Genomic DNA, 18,222 nt, shown 5'->3' with positions numbered 1-18,222 from the left:
GGAGAACTGTGTGGCCTTGGGCCATGTCATCACAGGAGGAATGCACCCTTCCCTCAATAGACGAATGGGTGGCCGAGTCCAGACCGCATTCTCCCGAGTCAGTAGAATCTCAAAGTGAACTTAGACCCCTCTCTCCTGACTCACCAGTTCCTCAGTTCCGATCTAGTCATATTGATTGCAATGTGGAATTGTCAGGTCACAGGTCTTTTACACCGGAGTCAACTTTATCCGACTGGGAAGGCACTGATTTCTGTCTGGAATTTCTGTTTGAAGAGGCCAGGCCAGACTCCCCCCAGTCAGTGTTATCAGACTTTGAGCTTGACAAGCTATTTAGTAGCAGAGCCTTGTCCCCACAATCTGAACTTTCTGATTATGACTTTTCGCTCTTGCACGACTGGCTGTTGGACTTTAGAGCATCCTCCCCAGACTCTGTGGCCTCAGTTGAGGAGTGTTCATTTCCTCCTGTCACAACATTTGCTGAGATGAAGGGTCAACATTGTGACTACTATTTAAATTTCTCTCAAAACAGAGCAATATCACCTCTGTCAATGATGTCAGATGTTGAGGACTTTGAATTTTGTCTTGAAGAAATGTTTGATGAAAACAGAGCCGAGTCTCCAGATTCCTTTTCCCTTGTTTCTTCTAATCACATAGATGTTCTTGGACCATCAACCCCCTTTTTCTGCCTTGCAAGGCCTCTTCATCCTGTAGATCGAATCCAGCCCATTACACTTGAACCCGAAGCAACATCATTTTTAAAGACAAATGTTTCAGTACATTTGTCTCAGACAAATCCTTCGCAGCGCTGCGTTATTTCTTCTGATTTATTTTCCCACAACTCTCATGACACAGTTTTAACAACATGCAGGGTCAGACACAAGCCTTTTTTTAACAAACTAATGTCACATTCGTTTGATCCAGTTTATAAGGGAAAATGTTCATGTTGTGAAATTCAATTTTGTGAATGCAACCAATAAATTTCGTCAACCATCATTAATCCTATTTCCCTCAATAAACGTTGTAATACAACTTCACAGATCAATGCACAAGCAACATTTCAAGTCCTTCTCGTAGTTTTCACATCTCATTATTCTCTGAAAAAGATGAGTTTCTGTCTTGAAATATGCTGTCACTGTTGTTCTTTCATCAGTAATTGCATGTCACAGCACTGTTTAAAAAGGTTGACACTAGACCAACATTTCTTTAATCAATTCAATTTAATGAGTGTACTTTGATGTTGGAGTCCATTCTAACATCACCTGAGATATTACACCTAGTTGATCCATCCATCCATCCATTACCTATGCACCGCTTAATCCTCGCTAGGGTCGCGGGCGAGCTGGAGCCTATCCCAGCCAACTTAGGGCAAAGGCGATTTGTTCTGAAGTAACCACTGAGCTAAACCAGTGGATCTGGTTGATGGATTCATATTTTTTTTCTTCAACGTTCAACACGTAGTCATTGACCAGGAGTCTCACAAAACATTGGGAAATCACAAAATATATTTTTCCCTTGCTGGAGAGATTATAATTATTTATGTTTTTATGCTTTGTTTTGATGAGATCAGACTAGATTTCCAATTATGTTTGACAATTAATTTCATTTATCCTTCAGAATTTTCCTTTAGATCATAAATATTCACCATCATTCCCCGATTATTGACTGTCTATCCCTCAAATTCTTAAGTCAGTATGAGAGTTTGATTATTTTTGAAAAAAATCGCTATCAGAACTTCAGCCTTTTTTTTGTTTTTTTTTTTTTTTGCTTGTTTTTTTGTTCTTTTGTCAGGCGTTTACCTTGGACACCAATGAATCAAGACTAGGTCAGGTCAAACCATACATCATTAGCCAATTTTACAGAGTTGAGTCACAAGCCATCTGTGAAAAAAAGATCAATTTAATTATGCTGTCTTACTGGAGGAGGCTTTCTATGAACAAACTCAAAACAAAGAATCGAAGATATGAAGACCACTCGTGTATGAACATAAATGGACAGATCCTGAATCACAATTAAAGATGACGCACACCCAAGATTTGTTTTCCCAAGAACATGAAAAGAAAATCCATGAGCAAGGACAAGAGAAAAAATTCCTTGGTGTCGGTAAGACAGCACAAGCTATTGCATATCAGTGAATGTGGTGTTGGCTTCAAAAGTAATGAATATGGCAATACATAAAGTGTGTATTTAGTAGAACTATTCCTCAAGCACGAATAACAAACAAAGGCTTTACTGTCTTGCTGTGGCATGTTTGCATTCAAGCAGACGAACTGATCTTTAAGCGAAGTAAAACTAATGTAAATTACCATGAGCCTATCTTCGTAACATAAGCCTTTTTTATGTTTTATTTCTCAGTTATATTGTACTCTCAGTTTCAAAGCACTATTTAGATTTTCACCAAAGAACCATAAAAGTCTAAATTTGCCACAGCTAGAGGCATGTATGGTTTGCTATATTTGTCCTCTTGTTTGCAAGGCCCATACTCCCACTGCTTTTATAACAAACATTTAAAAAAAGGATTACATAGACATACCACCCTATTGGCACCTGTAATGTTCAATGACTGTGTCCCAGTGGCAGAGATGAGGTCAATTTAGAATTGAGTTCAGTTGCTAAATTAAATGTGATGGTATAATTGCATGAATATAGCAAGATACTGCTTTCCACTGCTGCCCTCCTCCAATATTCTGCCTGTAATTGTGTTATTGAAGTTATATGTCAGTCAGTCATAGTTTTTCGCTGTGAAAGCAGTATTATTTACGTTTTGGGGGAGGGAGCAGAAATGCAGGAAACAGTATCATTTGACTGTGAGAAATACTATAACCTGCCGAATCTTGCATTTCATGGGAAGTAAAATGCTTTCTGGCTTTACATTTAGACAGGCAGCAACCATTTACTTAAAATGAGTTTCCACTTTAATGTTACACGACATCCTGATTTTCACTTAAATTAATTTGTGACCCTCTATACTGCATATTGTGTAAATGATATGTTGTCTCCTAAACTGATGTTATTAACATAAATAATATGTTGATAATTATGACCGACATGCATGTGGGCTACAATTGAATTTCATCTTTAGAGATACTGCTCTCTTAATTAGAACAACAGCCTGTCCTTGACAAATGCATGTTTCATTTGAGTCTTCATTTCATCAACAAAGAAACCATAAATGATAATCATTTGTAATTTGTTTCCCCACTCCATTGTATCATTTCTTTCAGGTATCAACTGCATCTTCCAAGACAAATATTTCACAGTCTCCTGAACAAAAAAATGTTGATTTAGAACAGAGTCAGGTCATTCTACCTGAGACACCATCCTTGGCACATGATTCAGACACACTTTCTACTGAAAAACTAGAATTACCTCTTTCAGATACCTCTGACATAGGTAAAACACATTATCCAAGTAAGTCATCACAGGAAAAAGATAAACAGCTCTCATTCCTTAAAAAAAGTGAAGATTCTGTTATACCTAAACCAAGCTCAATGACCCAGGACTCACTCTGTCAAACTGCTCAAGACGATCCAGATGTTCTCACCATCATGTCCTCAGAGTCCACGCCAACACCATCAGAGTCTGGGTCCCCGCAGCTTGACCAGCTTCTGTCAGATCTTGAGGAGATGAAACTTAAGTTTAGACCAGAAACACTGGACCCACCATCAGAATTCTCTGATGATCGTGCTGAAGTTGCTCAAATCTATGATTCTGAAGATGCTGCGTTTGAAGATCAATGTCCTACAGAATCTTTTAGAGCCAGTGTGTCATCTGTTGTACAGCTTGCAGAAGATACCCATACAAATATAGCAGTCACACAGCCGGCATATTTCCGTCAAACTGAACCTGAAGTGGTGGCAGTCAGTTGTGATATAACTTCTGAGACAAGTGTACCATCTGACACTGGTATTCATAAAGACAATCCTGTATCGCCAACTGAGTCCTTTCCAGTCCCAGAATCTTCGCAAATACTATGTGAAGAAATGAAGCCATCATTGAACCAAACTGTTCATGAGGACATATTCCAGCCCAGCGTAACTGCTGGACATGCCACTGAGACACTTCCTTCGGGAGCTGCAAAGAGTCAGTCTGACATACCAGAGAAAAATCTAACTAGTCTTTGTTGGGAGGACTCTACAACTGACATTCTTCAAAGTCAAGAAGAACACGAATCGCCTACACCATCTAATGATTTAAAGAGTTTGACAGAAGAAAAATCATCACAGAGTGTCCCAGATAAACTTCCATATTTAGGAAAAGCAAGCTCTGTGGAAACCACTCACAGTGAAGATATTTCTTCTCAGTCTATTTCTGATTTAACTCCTGAGACAGTTACATCTGCAAGGCATTTCAGCTTTGAGGAATTGATGCCGTACTCCTCCTCAGGCAATTTGGAGACATCTTCAGATGAGGATAGGCCAAGGACCAGTGGACCGCATTCAGAAGACTCGCTGACTCCAGTAGACTATGAATGTTTTGACTCTCAGTCCACTCCAGACAAACCCAAAACTGAGCTGACTTCTTCGACCTCTGATGAGGAGTACAGCATCCCGCCTGGGTACGCAGAGGTAGCACATAGCGGTGCAGACAGCCCAACCTGTCAATATTCTGACCCAGAGCCTTACTTTGACTGCAAACAAGGTGCCTCTGATTTCTCAGAGCCTGAGCTTGATGAACCTGAGTCGAAGGCTTGGTCAAGTGGAGGCCAGCCCCAGGATCGGGTCAGTCATCCTAGAGTGCCGGAAAAGACGAATCGAAAAGTGCTGTTGTCTTCTGGGAGCGAAGATTACGAAGATGCTCCTTTTGCTCACAAGCCTCTTCATCATGTCCATGAAGAGAGTCAAGAGTTACTACACTATTCAGAAGCATCAGATGAAGAATTCACCTTGTGTGAATCTTCACAACCGCCTCCTGTCTGTGAAATTGGAGCATATGCTGATACTGATAAATCTCTGATAAGGGTAAGATGAGATTTGTTAAAAAAAAAAAAAAAAAACCTGCAAGTTTTTCCCAGAGCTGAGCTTAACTAAATTTTACATTTGCTTCAGAGAGGAATGACTGCTAACCCTGTGGCCACATGAATGGGATCTAAAACCCTTTATAGTCCTCATTTTATTTAATTTCATATTTAACAAATCCTAAATTAGCATGTCACTCACAGTGATAACATAGGCTACATGTTTGTTTGTTTGTTTTTTTAAATCATCAATAAGCACATTTATCATTCAGTTAAGTAAAAGCATGGTATCATTTCCAAATGTTTTTTGAAATTACAGACTGCCATGTTGCACTTTCTAATGTAACCTCTGAAAATTCCTTGTAACATCCAACACATTGGATAGTGCACCATATCACTCTGGCTATCGCTTGCTTTGCTGCAATGTAGCATTCATATATTGTATATATATATATTTATATATCATTAAATCTCAAGGTATTTGTATTGCTTGGTCAGGAGATCACCGCAGAGCTTGGATCAATATCAGAAAGTTCCGATGATGAATTTGTGACCACCAGAATAGTACGAAGAAGAGTTGTCATTCAGGTATCTGAAGTAGTCTGATCAGTGTTGGTGTGAATTAGCATGGTGACTAGGCTTAACCAGGCTACGTTGAAGAACATCTACCATCTAACAGTGTTTAGTCATATGGATGAAAACGTGTGAAGAATATTCGACCTGCCACTTGATTTGCATAGATGGCTGACGGTGTTTTCTGCTGCTGTGGGCTCTTCTTTGTTGGTTTATTTGACAAACATAACCCCAAAAATGCAAATTTGTGTCCTGTTTCCCAAAGTTCCCCCTTCTCTTGTGAATTACTACCTCGAATTTTGCATTCTGTTTTCTCTCTAACATGCATTGAGTGGAGAATGAAGCTCGTGAGCATCACTCTGACTCAAGTTTGCATTCCTGATCATCGTTCATGTTGTTTCCCTTGTAGGCTGATGAAATGGCCGACCTCCCTGCTCAGTCAGTGACAGAAGAAAAGTACAGGGATGAAAATGGACACATAGTTGTCAAAAAGGTAAAATAAGATTCTATACAAGCCCCCATGTACATATTACACAGTAGCCAGTGAAATTTATTAAACTAAATCTGTAATTGCAGAGCAATACCAGAGGCTCTTTGTTGCACCGTTGCTCAATTTCTTCATTTTTACAGACACCAACAGGCCAGGTTTTGAAAATGTTTGCATCAAAATATGTAGATAATTACCTGCTGATTTTTGAACAAAATACTTTGCTCAGGTTACCCGTAAAGTTATTCGCAAGTGTGTGTCTGCGGATGGTGTGGAGCTTGAAGAGGTGTCATCAGAAGGAGCTTCTCAAGGGTTGGTCACTGTGCCAGAGGGAGACGGTTACTCCAAGGTGGTGAAACGGACTGTACTCAAGAGTGAGGGTGACCACACAGAGGTGAGTACTCTGAAAATTTAAGTGTTAATTCATTATCATAGTCATAAAATTTTCTTTAATAGAAAATATCCAACACAGTGACATTTGTTGATAGTAAAGCATCATTTAAGGAACTAATGACCTGTTCTTAGGTAACATTTGCTGAATACGAGGGTCTCTCATCGTTGAGACAGGAGGCAGCTGATGCTTGTAAGGTCAGTAACGTGGAGAGGACCACAGTGGTGGAGGGTGAAAGAACAATGACACACCGAGGTGATCCGTCCTTGGCCTCTGACCTTCCCTCAGCCCAGGACGACTTCAAACAGGTTTGTTGATAAGCCTGTCACCATTATTTTTTAACCCAGATTTATCAGATTTAGCCTGTATAAATATATATGCATTTAAACATAATTGCATTGCTTAAATATCCATCAACATACTGCAGCTACAATCCTAGTGACTGCGCATCATATGGAGACGTACTATGTCTTTGATTTCTGTTACCGTAATTGTATCATTCCAAATTAAGTGGATGCTGTTTTCTCCTCTTCACGCCACCAGGCACTTGGTTATTTAAGTGGTTTGAGCAGAACAGAGCTCCCTCATGTGGTAGAAAGAGAGACTGTCAGAGAGGATGGAACTGTGGTCAGGAGGTGTGTGTCTGCTGGAGTGCAGCTGTTTGGTTGTGAGGCTAGTTGTAGTCTGAGTGTAATTTTTTTTACAATATCCCTTGTGTTTATTAAGCTTACTAATATTTAATGTTCACTAATATTGCTGTTGCTAGTGGCATGTTTGTGTTCTTGTTCAGTCATAGGTATACCATAAAATGTACCAACGAGATTTGAGTTTCTAATTTTGTTATTTGAGAAACATATATTTTTTTAATCCAGTGTCTGATATATGGCTTTTAGTGTGAGGAATAAAACAACTGGCCAACCGCTCCATGCACTTTTTCAATTATTATTGTCAAATGTTTAGTGGATTTAGTAAATAGTGATGTGTCATGTGCAAGTGAATTAGAAGAGCCAACTCCCATCGAGTGAGAGCCGGCTCCCGACTTTTTTTTTTTTTACGCTGCTCAGTGGCTCAGCTCAGCTCACGGCAGAACTTTGTTTTGATTGGCAGCATGGCGGCCTTGTGGCCAGTCACATGTGAGGATTTAGTGCCACAGCTGATGTTATAATAGAGATGCTATCTTGAGGAGCCCCTCATCCAAAGAGCAGAAGACCCACTGAGCTGGTGGCAGGCCAAGGCCTCAGTCTTCCCCCATCTGGTGAAGGTGATGGAGGGGAGACTGTGTATTATGGCAACATCTGTTCCCTCTGAGAGAATCTTCTCAAAAACAGGACACATATTAACCAAGACGAGAAACCTCATCAGCCCAGCCAAGCTGAGACATTAAATTTTTTTGAATGCAAACCTGCACTAAGGACATACTGTTTGGTGTTTGAACTGAGTTTTGTTCTGTTTCTGTTTTGGTTCTGTTCTGTGGGTTTGTTTGCAGTGTTTTGTTCATTTGTTTTCATGTTAAATTAAGATTAAAAGTTTCCATCCATCCATTATCTATACACCACTTAATCCTCACGAGGGTCGCGGGGGACTGGACTTATCCCAACTGACTCAGGGTGAAGGCAGGGGACACCCTGGACAGTTCACCAGTCCATCACAGGGCTACACTTAGAGACAGACAACCAAGCACACTCACATTCACACCTACGAACAATTTAGAATCACCAATTAACCTCAACATGTGTTTGGACTGTGTGGGAGGAAGCCGGAGAAGCCGGAGAGAACCCACGCTGCACAGGGAGAACATGCAAACTTCATGCAGAAAGATCCCGGGTGTCCTCACCGAGACGCGAACCGGTGACCTTCTTGCTGCGAGGCAATGGTGCTAACCACCGATCCACCTTGCAGCCCTAGATTAAAAGTTTGATTAAAATATGAAACAAAAGTGAGAATGCCTGCTTTTGTAAGATAAAAATACACAAACATAGGCCATTATAAGGCTTCTCATAATAACACTAAATTCAGAAGGGTTTATCAACACACAAAGCATTCATATTTGCTAAGTTAAGCTAAAATATAAGGGTTCAGATGATAATAAATTAAGAGCCATTAAGGAGCGGAAAGAGCCGGCTCTTCTTTGGGAGCCGTGACACAAGAGCCGGCTTTTTGAAAAGAGCTGAACTTCATATCATTATTAATAAATCATTTATTACATTCTGTTGAGATTTTTTTGCATCATGCTTTGAGAAGTTTGCAGTAGCCTTTGCATTCCCACTTTTATAACATAATCTTTTGGCTTCTGCAAGTAAAAAGTAGCTGTAAAGTAGCTGTGCATGTGATTGGAAGTGAACGCAGGATTTACAAAGCATGATATTACTTGTGTGATTTCTTTCATTAATTTTAAACAGAGCTGCAGGTGTTTTTTTGTTGTTGTTTTTTTTTTAAAGATATTGAACTGTTTCTCTCCGATTCAATCCCATGTCCAGGGCCCACATGCGTAAAGGTCGCACCCTCAGACGAACAGTGGTGAAGGGAGCTGGGCAGCACGAACAGGTCCTTCTAGGGCAAGTGGACAACCCCGGAAAAGGGTCAAAACCTCGTGATCTCCAGCAGCATCTCCACCAGCTCTTTCACCGCTACTACGACGAAGAAAAGGGGGACAGTGATGAGGACGGCGAAGAAGGGGAGGAGGAAGAGTAGAAGAATGAGTGACACTCTCCCCCTGCTCCCTGGCTCTGCCCATGCTAAAGTCCCTGCTAATCCTATGCATTAGCCCCATGCAATCCCAGTGTGCACCACGGCACCTCAAAGCTACCACGGTCTTCCCATTTAGGTCCTTGGAAGATGACCTTTTGTTCACAGAGTTTTCTTCCCTGGCTGGTTATATTGTACTCATGATTTTCTTTTCATGTTCTGATGTTGTTTTGCCTTTTTTGTGACCAAAGAAAGCCTTCTGTTGTTTTCCTGATTCACTTTACTTTCCATGTCTGATACTTTTGTCTTGATCCTGTGGTAGAGCAACAACTACAACAAAAAAAAGGAAACAAAGAAACACTATTCACATCAACTAGCTCACAAACCTCCTGAAGGTAAAGAACACTTTACCTACAAAATAATGGTACTGCTCTCTGAGTAGGTGCTTGGACTGAAAGACAATATTTCACATTGCACTGCCTCTCACAACTAGAGCTTCTCAGATATTTCTTTCTGAAACAAATGAAAAAAAAAAAAAAACTCTCACTCACTGTACTTGCCTCTCTGCTTTTTTGGATTCAGGTGGTCAAGATGTCACAAACAGAAAAATCAGACTGTATCGACACTGAATTTAACTGCTGCTGTTGTGTTTCGTGTAGACTATGTGTAATCTGTCTTTGGAAATGATATATTATCTATAATCTAAAACATTACTGACATCTGTAGCCTAGGAATTAATAATCACTCATGTGAAGTAGAACAGGCATGACTAATCAACATCTGTCAGTTTGTCCTAGCTTTGACTGCTTTGTTGTTCTATGGATTGTCCTTCCGCCTTTCTTTCCCCTCTTTCTCTATGTGTCTTTCTTTCTTTGTAATTATGTTTAACTCTTTTTTTGTTCTGGCTTTTTCTCTTAAATTGTGGATCTTGACTCATATTGTGTGGATGGTGACTGTGTAGGTGAGACTAGATTGTAGGTAGTGTATGTCTGAGAATGTGTTGATACTGCATTGACCGCTGGTTTGAAGAGATTATTGAGTGATTTTAAATTCTGTTGTTTGAAGATGTCATATTTTAGAATTTATTTTTGATTTTTGGTTTAGTTCACGTTAGTATATAGAACTTATTTAAGCTTTGATTTAATGGGAAATCCTCCAGAATTTGCCAACGGGGTACAAAATCATCACAGCTGTTCTAGAGACATATTTCTGAAATGACATTTTGCGGAATTGTTTTATTTAATGTAAAACTTAATCAGTTTATCTTTTCAACCAGATGTTGTGGTGAATGAATGAGTCTGTGCCAGTTTCTGTCAGCAAAACAAAAGAAATGTTTATTTTACACACAAACTGCAGTTGCACTCCTGAATGTCGGGAGGGGACACCTCCATGCTTTTTTGTGCACAGGTACAGAGGTACAGTATATCTTTGCCACAATGATTGTCTCATTTCGAAGGAACAGATGATAAATACAAGATAATAATACACGGACACACGAGGCAAGTTGAGAGCTTAAACATATGATTATCCACAGCTCTGAGCATCGCTACTATATGTATCTACAACATGTAATGTATTTATTTCACTATCACTGTTTACTTTGTGATTTAGAAATATGTAAAATGCAAATTTAGTGGAAGTTCACTGTGACAGGTATGCTTTTAATTTGAAGAAACAGCATCCCTTTTCTGTGATGATGACAGTTATATACATATACAGTGCATATATAAATATCTATAAGGGCATGTATTACTGTATCAAAATTCAAAAAAACAAAAACAAAATGGCTGCAGTGTATCTATGGCTGATAGAGAATAAAAGTCTACAAATGTACAGTGTTGCATCTGGTTGCATCTTGTGAAATTGCAGATTTGTCAGTTACTTGCCAGTTTTCAATACCATCACTGCTATACTGTATTTAAAAAACACCGAAAGCATGAAGTTAATGTTTTTAGTCCTTAATCGACTTACTGTTCTGTTAGCCTGGAAATTAGAAGGCCTTTCCTTTCGGATCTGAATGGACTTTGTGCTGCCCCCTGCTGTGCATCAGGAGCAGGCCAGGAGGCATTTCAGCCGTAGATTCCATTTAAACACAGTCTGAAAATGTTAGTTTCAAAATATAACTAAATTTATAATAAAATTGAATGAATGTAATTATATTTTGCAGTTGACAGTTTTAAATTAGAATCAAGACTATATTATGATACACTGAAAAAATACACACATATGTGTGTGTGTGGGCTGCAGGGTGGCGCAGTTGGGTAGCACTGTTGCCTCGCAGCAAGAAGGTTGCCAGTTCGCGTCCTGGTGGGGGCACCGGAATCTTTCTGCGTGGAGTTTGCATGTTCTCCCCGTGCAGCGTGGGTTCTCCGGGTTCTCCGACTTCCTCCCACACAGTCCAAAAACCTGTTGAGGTTAATTGGTGATTCTAAGTTGTCCATAGGTGTGAATGTGAGTGTGCTTGGTTGTCTGTCTCTAAATGTAGCCGTGATAGACTGGTGACCTGTCCAGGGTGTCCCCTGCCTTCACCCTAAGTCAGCTGGGATAGGCTCCAGCACCCCCGCGACCCTAGTGAGGATTAAGCGGTGTATAGAAAATGGATGGATGTGTGTGTGTATCAAGCAAACTGTCTCCTGTCTTGGAGAAAAAGCTAAAAATCAAATTTTTATTGCTCTCATTCAAAAAAGGATAACATTTAGTCAGTTGTGCACAAAAAGCTTTTGAGCCATTTAACTGAAGACAAATTCTCGGCCGCTGAGATAATCCGCACCCCAGTCAGGTGTGTCTTTGAAGGACAATGATCAGACGGTGTGACCAGCACACAGACACTCCTTTGACCAGCCGCTATTAAAGACCTCATTAAAATGCAGCTTTGTGAAAATGACCTGCTGTTACAGATGACAAAAGAAAGATGGGAACAGGCTGTTGGCCTGCTGGATGCTGGCATGTCAGAGTTGTAGCCAGATACTAGAATATCCACACTTTGACCATGCGTTGTCAGAGAAATTGTTTCAGACAGCCTGGTACGACGGACAGAATGCATCATGATGCTGAGGATGGAGCCTGTCTCCCAAAATGTCTGTCACCTTCACCAAGCCCTTCAGGATAGTGGGATAACATTCTGTGAGCCGGAATAAACAACCTCATTAACTGCATGTGTCACAGATGTGTAGTGCATCACTGACTTGTGAATCCTGGCCTTACTCTCTTATTATTTGTAACACAGCGTATACTCAGTTGTTTCATGATGTCCATTCTGTTGTAGAGATGCCATGTGTTGGATCACCAAATACTTATTCCCCTACATTAAAAAGAATAGATAGAAGTTAATGAAATACTACATGCTGCATTTATATTTTTGCGTACTAAACATTTCATGCCAAGTCACATGTTTCACTGTTCATCTTATTGCCACCACAAACCAGGTCAATGCAAGAACTTCCTCACAGCCAGTCTGGTGGGACCAGATCAACAAGTCCTCAGCAAGGGTTATTTAAGCTTGACCTGCTTATTTAACACTCTGGACCTCCACACTACCAGGGGAAATAGCATCTAACTTTATTTACTCTACTTAGACCCTTACATGGTAATTTAAAGATGTAGTTGTCTAGTGACCTCTTGTTGCTTTTACTGTACAGATGAGCTCATCCTACAGTCTGTAGCTTCTACTGGTGTCCACAAGATGTCTCCACTAATTCAGAAAATTAAACTGAAATGTAGGAGTCAACTGACAAACCAGTCCTTGTGCTTAACTCTTTTAATGTCTTTGTATACACAAGAAACTCACTTTAGACTCAAGATTATAATTACGGTAATTATCTGTCCAATAGAGAACAATATGTTACTGAAAGTACAACCTAGCCAGTTTACTCACAAGTCCAACTGGTGTTTCCAAGTGGTGACAGTTTCATTCACATGACAGCACTTCCTTTTGCATCAAAATATAATGCATGTGTGTTCAAAGAGTGTAATAAATTGAAAAAAAAGACAATTTTTTTTCCCAGTATTTTAAAAAACAAACCAACAAAAAACAACCAGCAACACAAAACAACTTAATAGCCATTCATTATCACACCTTTTAGCTGATTTATTTATTTCTTAAACATGTTAAGCCATCCATTGCCATGCTGGCAACAGGTACACACCATATAAGGAGTGGTGCATTGCATTGACATCATACGTTTCGTCAAAAGAAATGTTTATCATATATTTCCCCCTTAAAAAAGAAGAGACAGACCAATTGAAAAGAGCAAACGGCGGGGACGACGAAGAAGACGCTGCCATTGTCCTGCAGCGGTGAGATCACTGGCTGGCAGAAGCACTGAGGAAGACATCCCAACGTTTCTTACAGTCCAACTCCCATTTGACTCTGTCACTCTTGATTACCATCCTCTCCTCTGACATTTTTTTTTTCAATCCACTGCTTTCGCGACGCTTCCAGACTTATCAGTCCAACCATCAGGTGAACACTTGACCTGACTGAAAGTAGAGACACTAGTGCATTTGCTCCATCTTCATCATCTGCACCCTTCTCTGTTCAACTGGCAAAGTAACACACTGGTATGACAAGAATAAAATGACAACAAAAAAACCCTACATACAGTCATACAATACAAGTACAAACATTATGAAAAAATGAGCTTGTTCTCTTCTCATTTTTATACAAAATGTAAGGGGTGCTTCGGCAATCAGGAGTTTATTCTTCCTCCTCTTGGATATGAGAGTTTGATAATTGCGCTGGATGTCAACCATAACAGTGTTATTGTTTTTACAACAGTTCCATGATACTGGAGGACAGCAGAAACATTTGGGACAGGACTGATGCACAACATTAACAAATGCAAACAAGTCAGTGATCGACAAATTAAACAGAAGATATTATAGCTTCATATGATCTTACTCACAATAACCCCCTCCCCCCACCATGCACTACACAATAGTCTTGGATTTTCTTATATTACATATATGCTACATTCTCTTATTTCACTGATATAAAGGCAAACATATCTCAATGCAAAGTGTAAGCTGCTCTGCTTTTTCTTTACATTTAAATTAGTACTATAGGTTGAAATCTGACAATTTAAACAGTATGACTTAGCTCATAGCAAACATAAATTGTAGCTCATAAACTGGATTTTTACGTAAACTCTTAAGTCCTCTGATAGCAAGAATAGCAATTTCAATGTTTGTTTGTTTTTTTTAATTAACAATCACAATGTATATACATCACCAGAACTAAAGCAAGCTCAATTTTAACATTCTGATTCTTCCAAATGTTTTTGAATTGCACACACATAAATACACATAAAAATACATAACTAATTTTTGGGAGAGGTTACAGTAGTAGATTTTTAAACATCTCTATTTTATATTTAAAATGCATACCAAAACATCTTAAAAAACAAACGGGAAAAAAAAAATGTTCTCAATATGCTTGTTTCATAATGTCCAAATACGGTGTGCAGCCACCCGGTGGTGGTTTCGAATGATGTCCATTAATAAAATGCCATAACAGTAAAATGTAATAATACTTGTGTCCTGTGCGATGTCGTATCCTTTTAGAAGGGTCAACGGGCAGTCGTGGGTTGGCTAGTTGACTGCACCACTAGATTTGCTGATGGGATTTCTTTTTTTTTTTTTTTTTTTGTGACCACAGGTTGATATTCCATTAACTGCAAAAGAGAGAGAGAGAGAGAACAAAAATGTGAATTATACAGACCATTAAGATGTTTATCAGACCAGTATGATTGTTTTTCACAGAATGTATGAAGACTATAATATCATAAAAAGCACAGATTTGATCAGTGACTGTAAAAGCATGATTATGCAGTTCGACTGTATCGCTTATTTATTAGGGTTCTTACACACCCACGGTTCTCCCACACTGGTTTTTGGCAATCTGGTGTCTATTATCTTTTTAACCTCTCTGAACTTGGAGCATTATTTCATGCATGCCATCAAGAGAAAATTTAAGACCACTTAACGGGCACTTGTTTTAAAATGCCTCAGCAGGAGACATTAAAAAAGCCAAATGGGAGCCCACCTAGTTGAGCGTGTGACCCATGAACAGGGGCTATAGTTCCCCGACGGCCGACACAGCGGTTGATTCGACTCCTGCTCACGGCCCTTTACTGCAGATCTCTCCCCATTCTTCTTCCCCGTTTCCTGTCTATCTCTACTGCTCGAAGAAAAAGGCAAAAATCTCCCAAAATATATTTCAGACAGCCAAATGGAGTTTTCAGCCAACTCACAGATTTTAGTTTTAATAGGAGTTCCCACTAACCACAGGAGAGAAAAAAATCTGCTATCAACAGTTTCAGTAGAGCTGATTAGAAGGAATTTGGGTGGGTAATGTTTTCCCATAGACTGGAAAGCTTGGAAGGGAGAATAATTAAGGGAGTTAGCAAACTGTAATTTCCGTTAGAGTAACTGCAACAAAACGCAGAAATTCCCTGGCCACTCTGGTTTTAAGCCCACTGAAGGTTTAATCATTCACTGATGGTGAGGTGTGCCCAGAAGCAGTGGTGACAGGTGATTTCTTACCCGGGCGTGGCTACAGAAACTGTAGCGTTGCACATGTTGTCAAGCTTGTTGCACTTATTTTGACTCTAATTATAAAGGAGTGTTACATTTACTCAGCAACTGAATCAGGAAAGAAAATGCCCTGAATCTAACAGCTCAGCTTTGCCACCGATACTGTGTCATTTCTCACCCAGCAGAAGGATCATTGCAATCAAAACAGATCTTGAACTCGTAAAAAAAAAAAAAAAAGGTTGATTTCAATGTAAACATTTAAATTCAACATTAATATTTTATGTTTCTGTTTTAAATACTAATAAAATACTGTGCTGGCTTGGTTTTTCATATTCTGCGTACTGCTTCTGTGATATTTCATATGCAATAGTGCACATAAAAAGTGGCTGTGGCCTACAGTTCAACCTACCAGCCATCTTGCCACCCGTTTCTGTCACATTGTCACTTCTCTACACTGGACCAGTGGAGCTGTCAAGGGCTAATAATAGCACTGTGACTACATGTTAACATTAAGAAGTCGAGGAAGCTTAAAGTCTCTCTCCTATTACAGTTTTGGAAATTTTGAACAACTGAAATTCTCAAAACTACTTGTTCAGTCTTCACATCATTGTGTAACTTGTCCAAATCAAAAAAGCAGTTTCTCATTTCTTTGAACAAGTTCTAAATGCTTTGGTACATGCATGCAAATGATTATGTGCAATCCTCTGCTGTTTCCTACATTATCTATTGCTTATGTCATGTTGATCAAAATGTATTATAATGGGTCTCTGTTGAATAGTCTCATCCCACACAACATTTAGGCCAGTGACGTGCGGTCAGGGGAGGCATCACGGAAAGAAAAAAAATATATAATGATAAAATAATTTAAATAGTTATATTTATCCAGTGATTTGTCCTATAAAGTTTTTTTTTTGTTTTTTTTTCATTTAACCTCACCACTTTTGATGACTTTTTTTAAAATTCAAAATGGCTGAATTTTCACAGTTGCCCATTCAAATGCTTGGAAGAGAAGCCGGTGAGGCAGCAGCAAGCTGAGCCTCACCTTGGATTGCACAATCCCTCGCTAACTGCGATGGTTGCCATGCAGTGACAGCGTGCTGCTGTCTATATGTCGCCAATAAAACAGTTCAAACACATTTAATATATGAAGTGATTTTCCATAGTTCAGCTGATGTATATAACAATATACAGTGTTTTTTTGTTACCAACTGTACGTGTGTAACGTGTTTCGTGTGTCGAGTAGTGATGTGCGGATCGATACTGAAATATTGATGCTTCTGATACCAGATCTTTATGTTCTCAAATCGGTTCTCAAATCAAAATATCGATACTTCAGTCATGTGAGGTAATGTATATCATTACCAGGAGCACAGTGGCAAGTAACTACATGATTGAGATCTTGTCTAAATGACATGCGGTTGGTGGGAACTACTTTTTCTTCCGCTGCAGGCAGCACTATCCAGGTACAGAGGGAGGACATGTGGAGCTTTAAGCAGCATTAAGCACTGTTGCTGTTGGAGTTCGTTGTTCAAATTAATAAATATAGTTATGAAATAAGCAACGAAATAAATACATGCTTCAACAAATAGCTGCATGAGTTCAGCTTGGAGTAATAATATGTGTATCACTGAGATAATTTCACATTGGCAAAAAAAAGCCTAGATTTATTCAGGTGAGGTTTCCTAAAGAATTGATCATTTAAAGTGGATTACATAGACTAGGTGTCATGAAACTATACCGAGCAATTGCGATAAAACAGCCATGGTGAACTGAGAAACATATATATACTACAAAAGATGGATAAAAAATAACATTTTATCTATAAAACATACCTATTATTATTTACAATCAGTCCAATTTGCTGTAACTGTTAAATGAATATTTTAAAATGTCGGTATTGACCAACTGGTGCAATTATTGTGCCATTTATTATTTATGTCCTATGTCTGGTTTTTCTGTTGTTGTATTGGCTCGGCTATATTATAAATAAGGCCGCTACCTCAATATACTTCTTAGTTTAAATAAGTTACTTTGATGTATTGTATAATTATGAATCTAGGATTTGAAATACACTCCGTGTTTTTTAGATTTACCAGACACATTAGGTGTTTTTGCACAAAGTATCGGTATCAAATCGGTATCGCCGAAACCAGCCTGAATTTTACTCAGTATTGGATCGGAAAGGAAATCGGTGATATCGAACATCACCGTGCTGAGCGATCATAAACGGCTGAGAAGAGGTTCTAGGTGAGGCAGGCAGTTCTCTTGCCTCATGGCAGGGGGGGCTCATGATCCTAGACAAGCTTCTTGTGACTCCGCGGCTGCAGAGTAAGTGACAGCAAACTAGACAAGTACGATATACAGTTAGCGAGTCAAGTGCAGCAAAGGAAGATAAGGAGACTTTTACAAAACGTAACGTATATTTTGTCCAGAAGGAGCAGAGCATTGACTTCATTTACAGTTTTTCTCAGTCGCTTCAGTTCATTTCTCAGATCAGAATTGAAATTCTCAAAACTAATTGTTCAATCTTCACATCATTGTGTCACTTGTCCAAATCAAAAAAGCAGTTTCTCATTTCTTTGAACAAGTTCTAAATGC

At 39.2% G+C, this 18,222-nt stretch overlaps 2 protein-coding genes across 11 annotated transcripts in view; one reads left to right on the top strand and one right to left on the bottom strand.

Moving 5' to 3' along the window:
- The first annotated feature begins 2,033 nt into the window (after positions 1 to 2,033).
- Positions 2,034 to 10,923, top strand: LOC103354875 (ankyrin-2-like). Of its 4 annotated transcripts, none has more exons than XM_008278453.1 (8): positions 2,034 to 2,100; positions 3,222 to 4,958; positions 5,453 to 5,542; positions 5,937 to 6,020; positions 6,244 to 6,408; positions 6,540 to 6,713; positions 6,949 to 7,040; positions 8,883 to 10,923. In XM_008278453.1, exons 1-8 carry the CDS (start codon positions 2,050 to 2,052, stop codon positions 9,094 to 9,096), a joined length of 2,607 nt encoding a protein of 868 aa, XP_008276675.1. In that variant the 5' UTR covers positions 2,034 to 2,049; the 3' UTR covers positions 9,097 to 10,923. The 4 variants fall into 4 exon arrangements, with proteins under 4 accessions (XP_008276675.1, XP_008276677.1, XP_008276678.1 ...); XM_008278457.1 differs by lacking the exon at positions 2,034 to 2,100 and having other exon boundaries at positions 4,446 to 4,555; positions 4,657 to 4,958; XM_008278455.1 differs by lacking the exon at positions 5,453 to 5,542.
- Positions 10,924 to 12,832: 1,909 nt separating this feature from the next.
- LOC103354871 (calcium/calmodulin-dependent protein kinase type II delta 2 chain) overlaps positions 12,833 to 18,222 on the bottom strand; it is a 44,366-nt gene continuing 38,976 nt past the window's right edge. For all 7 annotated transcript variants that reach the window (XM_008278441.1, XM_008278443.1, XM_008278446.1 and 4 more), the window contains one exon: positions 12,833 to 14,762. In XM_008278441.1, the coding sequence (XP_008276663.1) occupies positions 14,759 to 14,762 (4 nt within the window). In that variant the 3' untranslated portion in view covers positions 12,833 to 14,758. The remainder of the gene's footprint in view (positions 14,763 to 18,222) is intronic.

The sequence above is a fragment of the Stegastes partitus genome, unplaced genomic scaffold (assembly GCF_000690725.1).
Source record: "Stegastes partitus isolate 25-593 unplaced genomic scaffold, Stegastes_partitus-1.0.2 Scaffold123, whole genome shotgun sequence".
NCBI lineage: Eukaryota > Metazoa > Chordata > Actinopteri > Pomacentridae > Stegastes > Stegastes partitus.
The sequence above is the reverse complement of the archived record's forward strand: the minus strand, read 5'-3'. Positions and strand labels throughout refer to the sequence as shown.

Excerpts from the sequence above, each read along its gene's own strand:
- LOC103354875 (XM_008278453.1), top strand. The coding sequence starts at position 2,050 with ATGAAAAGAAAATCCATGAGCAAGGACAAGAGAAAAAATTCCTTGGTG. Across the intron at positions 5,543-5,936 it reads GAAGAAGAGTTGTCATTCAG|GCTGATGAAATGGCCGACCT; the intron begins GTATCTGAAGTA and ends TTTCCCTTGTAG. Across the intron at positions 6,714-6,948 it reads CCCAGGACGACTTCAAACAG|GCACTTGGTTATTTAAGTGG; the intron begins GTTTGTTGATAA and ends TCACGCCACCAG.